Raw genomic sequence first — 5,799 nt, 5'->3', positions numbered from 1 at the left:
AATGATAATTATAATTGTAAATGTGTAAATATTATACAATCATTTAAAAATAAAAAATAAATATAAAAAGTACATGAATAATTTTTTTTTTAATAATTAACTCTATTTTTTTTCAAAATAACTGTACAATACTTACGCACTTTATGACTATATGTAACATTATTCTTTTGCTCAGTTTCCTTATATATCTTCAAATCAGGGGTGAAGAACAATTTCAGAGCTAGGAAACTCGGTTGAACACAAAAGATCAAGCTTCAACAATGAATCTTTATGCCATACTCGTGTGGATTGCTCTTCTGATATGTCTTCCTCTGCTGCTGCTCATGAAAAAAAAGCAAGCAGCTCAAAGGCAAAACAAGCAGCTGCATCCACCACCAAGCCCTCCAAAGCTTCCCATTATAGGTAACTTGCATCAACTTGGTGAATTGCGTCACCAATCTCTCTGGAGACTCTCCAAAAAGTATGGCCCTGTTATGCTGATTCATCTCGGCGGGATCCCAAATATTGTCATATCTTCTGCTGAGGCTGCCCGAGAGGTCTTAAAAGTTCATGATCTTGACTGTTGCAGCAGACCGCCCATAGACACCGCCAGAAGACTCACATACAATTATCGAGACATGGCTTTTGCACCTTATGGCCAATATTGGAGAGAGATAAGAAAAATATGTGTTCTTGAGGTTTTTAGTGTGAAGAGGGTGCAGTCATATCGATCCATTAGGGTAGAAGAAGTGGATATGCTTATCAATTCAATATGGAAGTCTTCTTCTTCTGCAACTTTTGTTGATCTGTCTGAGAAGCTGTTTGGTCTCACTGCAAATGTGACTTTTAGAATTGCTTTTGGTAAGAGTTTCCGTGGGAGTGATTTAGATAATGAAAGGTTTCAAGACGTTGTTAATGATGCTGAAGCCATGATGGGAAGCTTCAATGCATCTGAGTACGTTCCATACGTGGGGTGGATTGTGGACAGGCTCTCTGGTAGACTTGAAAAGCTGGAAAGGATTTTCCATGAGTTGGATGATTTTTTCCAACAGGTGATTGATCTTCATCTCGAGCCCGACAGAACAAAACCAGAGCATGAAGACATTATTGATGTGCTGTTGAAAGTAGAGAGGGAGCAAACCGAGGCTGATGCTGCTCACTTCTCTAAAGAAAACATTAAGGCAGTCCTCTTGGTAATTGGTCTTGATTGGTTAAGCCTTTTTTTTTTTTTCAGTTCGTTTTTTTTTTTGAAGTTCAATTCCACCATCTTTCAAGTCAAAAAAATTCTATTTCAACTTTTTATTCAATGATTTAATTAGATTTAATTGAAAAGTAAAAAGCACAAAAGTAAAAATAAAAATTTAAAAACAAAATAAATCCTAAAAATATTATATTTAAACAATTTCTCAGCTCTAGTAAAAAATCTTAACAATTTTTACTACTATTTATTACTTTTTTATAATTATTCACAGATTATCTGAGATTATATCAATATCCAAACGTAGTTTGAAGAAAACATTAGGGGATGTTTGGAGAATGAGATAGATAAGAATTTTGCGAATAGTAGTAAGATTGTTGAATAGTAGTGAGATAGTTTAAATTAAGTATTTTTTAGGTTTTGAGAAATGAGAGGAAAAAAATTGAATAAAAAATATTATAAAGTTAAAATATTATTAAAATATAATTTTTTAATATGATTTTTATTTTGAGATTTGAAAAAGTTTGAATTGTTTTTTTTTTGTTTGTTTGAAAGTTTGGGAAAGTTGTTTAAATTCCTCTTAACCAAATAAACCCACTTCCTATCTCTTCCCCAATGGCTATTAATTCCATTATCTCATATTCAAGGTTTATATTTACGAATTAATAGAGGTTTTCATCTGCTAAATGCAATATTTTTTCTGTCATCAGAATCTCTTCTTAGGTGGAGTCGACACTGGTGCAATTACCATGATATGGGCAATGGCAGAGCTTGTTAGGAGCCCAAAAGTGATGAAGAGAGCACAAGATGAAGTCAGAAAAATCGTTGGAAACAAAGGAAGAGTCACTGAAATTGACACGGATCACCTTCCTTACCTCAAGATGATAATGAAAGAAACTTTTAGGTTGCACCCTCCAGCCACTCTACTTCTCCCAAGACAAACCATGGTACCCTTCAAGCTCAACGGTTATGACATTAACCCTCAATCAGTCATACAAGTTAACGCTTGGGCAATAGGACGAGATCCCCAATACTGGAAGAACCCAGAAGAGTTCATCCCAGAAAGGTTCACCGATAGTTCCGTTGATTATAAAGGGCAAAACTTTGAGTTCTTGCCATTTGGAGCTGGCCGAAGAGGTTGTCCTGGGATATATATGGCAACATCAACCATTGAGCTTGCACTGGCGAATCTTTTGTATTGTTTCGATTGGAAATTGCCGCCTGGGATGAAGGAGGAAGATATTAACATGGAAGAGTCGCTTGGTCTTAGCCTTACTACCAGCAAGAAAACAGCTCTTAATCTTGTGCCAGTCAAGTTGTTTTAGTGGCAAGTTGGCAATCAGATGATGACATGAACTCGAAAGCAACCAAGAATATCTTCTAGGGAATATCTAGTTTCCTGTAATATATACCGCAGCGAAATAAATGGCGGTTAATTAGTCTATACGCATGTTTGTTTGCGGAGATAATTGTTTACTTCTCTTTCATGTAATATAATATCTTATGTGATACTGACACGAGGAGAAGTAAATTTTTTGTAAGTTTTTATTAAATATATTTAGCATTTTTCATCTTATATATACCCTCCATATACATTGCCAAGTCTCCATACCAGGCCACTAGCATGGCAAATTGATTATCTCAATCAATCTAATGTTTTGAATAATCGAGCAGGGGCTAGTAGCCAGTTTTGATGAGATTCGAGTTGTGTGTCACCTACTTGGGTTTGAAGTAGATCGAGACAGCCACACGTTCCCGCACATGATATTGATAGTCAACATTGAGATGCTTACTCCGCACATGAAAAGTGATGTAACTTCTGTTAATAGTCATGGCTAGATTGGACATATATATTGCCATGCACAAAATAGAGTTGGAGGAGATAAGGATAACACCACACATGGTCACGGAAAATAGAGAGCCAAATGGGTTCAGCAGAGGTGAGAGTCATAGCAAAATACTTGGTTTCAGTATTTGACTAAAAAATAGTAGATCATTTCTTGGCACACTAAAAGATGGGGTTGATGCCAAGAAATCTACACTAGCTTGTCATAGTGTAACACTCGGACCCAGCACGAAACTCGTGTTCGATTTTTTTTTTTTTTTAATATAGATGAAAAACTCACTGAGATTGTAGCGAATAATTTTAGGAATAGGTTACGGACCCAGAATTTGTATTGATGGATTATGAACTTTTTTTTTTTTGGGCTTGATATTTAGATTATTTTTGGTTAATATTTTATAGATCAAGTGAGATTTATTTTGAGTTTTTAGCCTGAAAAATTGTGGAATGAAGGCTAGTTTAGAATGTGAGACGAAACCCTTTTATAAATTAAGAAGTGGGCCCAACAAGCCTAAATTCGTATGAAACCATTTTCAGCCCCAATCCACGCACGTTTTCTTTCTATTTTCTCCCCTAGGGTTATTCTTCACATCCTTGGCATGCACGTTTCTACCCCCACGACCTTCACGGCAAGAGTGCGCATAATAGATAGGTATTGGCATTGCATTTATTCTTCTCTACCTTTATTTTCTCTAGGGTTGTAGTTTTCTTTTTATAGTTATAACTTCCATGTGTGTACGCCTCACATTTTTCTCCTCTAGGGTTTTTCAACCACTTGACGTATTTATAGAAGCAGAGGTATTTTTTTTTTCTTCTGCTTAGAGAAACTGTCCAAGGCTCCTTTGTCGTCAGCCACTCCCTAAAGCCAAAGTATCTTCCGTCGCCATCCCTACACCTCCCATCTCCTAGATATGTTACGTATTGCATGTTGATAATGGAACAAGATTTGGGAGCCGCAAACCTTCAGTAAAGCACCTCTCCACCGTAAGGAAAATCACTCCATAGCCGCTAATGAGGCCAGCCCGAGACACGGGATTCGTGGCGTTGCTGCTTCAGAAAACCAACCCTGATCGGAAACCACCCACCCTCCATCTCCCTCACATTAGTTTTTCATTATCCCAAAGTCAGAATACACTCACTATAGCAACCATCAATTGCTGCCTCCTGCACCACAAAACATGTGCGACACCCACACAAAACTGAAGCTGAACAACTCTGTTTTTGCAATCCGAAAACAGAGCAGAACTGAGATGGCCATTTTTGGTTGATCATCACCTTGGCTCTCTCATCACTCTATCTCTCTGCACTCGGCCACCCAGCATTTGACGTAGCCACTGTCCACCTCCCAGCTCTTTGCACAACTCCTTCCCGCACGGTGAGCTTTCGTTCTCTCTCTCTCGATTTCTCTCAGTTTGTAGTGTGCACTCTCTCTCTCATCAATTCGTCTCACCCTCCGTGCTCTCTCTCTCTCTTAGTGCTCCGTCATGATCACCACCTTCCACCGTACCCCAGCTCCTCCGCAACCCCCTTCCCCCACAGTGAGGCTCTGCTCGCGTATGTACTTCATGTAATATTAGCTTGTTTTCTAACAACTCATATCTCCTTGTAATTACGAAAATGCCATCAAGGCTTTATTTATGGTTTATAGTATATACGTAGCACAACTCATACTCCTTTTTTTTTTTACAATTTTTCCTTTTCAATTATAAAAATACCAAGAGTTTTTAATTACATTTTTAACCTTAGTATAAATTCATGGTAGAGTTATACTTTTTTGGACTTTGTTTTAGGTATCAAAAATTTATATTTTGTGCATATGGTATTTTATTTAAATTAAACTGTGCTTAATTGGATTATATTCTAGAGATACCAATTTCTATATTGGACTACATTAAAATAAAGGTTTTTTAAAATGATATTCATTTTTGTTGGATCGAATTAATAATTATATTAATGTATAAGTCGGAATTATTAATTGATATCGAGGAAATTTAGAAACGTGACGATATTTTATGATTACGTGAATTTAGATTTTTGAGGAGTTAGAATAGGTTATTTTTGCATCTTAGGCTTAAATATTGAAATACGTGTTCGATTAGAAATTTATTAAAATTACGTGATTGCATTAAAGGTGACGATTAATAGTTGTTCGGCATTTTTGAGGAAATTTTGAAAAAATTAAGAAGTTCAGGTAAGCGGGGTTCCTATACTAGACTTTGTATAAAAAGAAAATAAACTGGGGTTGTTTTATGAAAATATGCATGATATATTTGTTTATAAAAAGAAATGTAAAAATAACCTCAATTACTTGCTTTGCATTACTAATGAGATTTGTAAGAAAGAGAAGAGTATTTTTCTCATTACTGGTATAAACATGAGCTATTTTTTGTGCATTCTATTTCTGATCTAGAAAAGAGCGAATATGAGTAATTTTTCTTTTAGTTTTGTTTTGATGAAATAAAAATGTTCTAATGCATGAGATCTAAAAGTTTTGTTGTGAATAAATGAAGGTGTTTTGATTTTATTTATTTTGAACATGTGAAATTATTAGAAGCTGTTCAGTTTTTGGCTTTTGATATGAAGTGACATCTAAAAACCTTGGCATGAGATTTTGTATCCTGAATAAGTCTGATTATGATGTTCTATTAGATTTTCCGTTATGACTCAGCCACAGGTGATAATAGTGGCATACAGCCCAACTATGGGTTATAATAATGGATACGGCCCAACCACGGGTGATGATAGTGGATACAGCCCAACCACGAGTGATAATAGTGGA

The 5,799-nt window shown here is 35.9% G+C and overlaps 1 protein-coding gene across 1 annotated transcript; it reads left to right on the top strand.

Moving 5' to 3' along the window:
- The first annotated feature begins 205 nt into the window (after positions 1 to 205).
- On the top strand, positions 206 to 2,730 carry LOC121258231 (cytochrome P450 71B10-like). Its single transcript, XM_041159660.1, has 2 exons — positions 206 to 1,172; positions 1,888 to 2,730. The coding sequence occupies exons 1-2, from the start codon at positions 261 to 263 to the stop codon at positions 2,500 to 2,502; spliced, it is 1,527 nt and encodes a 508-aa protein (XP_041015594.1). The 5' UTR covers positions 206 to 260; the 3' UTR covers positions 2,503 to 2,730.
- The last annotated feature ends 3,069 nt before the right edge of the window (positions 2,731 to 5,799 follow it).

The sequence above is a fragment of the Juglans microcarpa x Juglans regia genome, chromosome 3S (genome assembly GCF_004785595.1).
Source record: "Juglans microcarpa x Juglans regia isolate MS1-56 chromosome 3S, Jm3101_v1.0, whole genome shotgun sequence".
Lineage (NCBI taxonomy): Eukaryota > Viridiplantae > Streptophyta > Magnoliopsida > Fagales > Juglandaceae > Juglans > Juglans microcarpa x Juglans regia.
The sequence above is the reverse complement of the archived record's forward strand: the minus strand, read 5'-3'. Positions and strand labels throughout refer to the sequence as shown.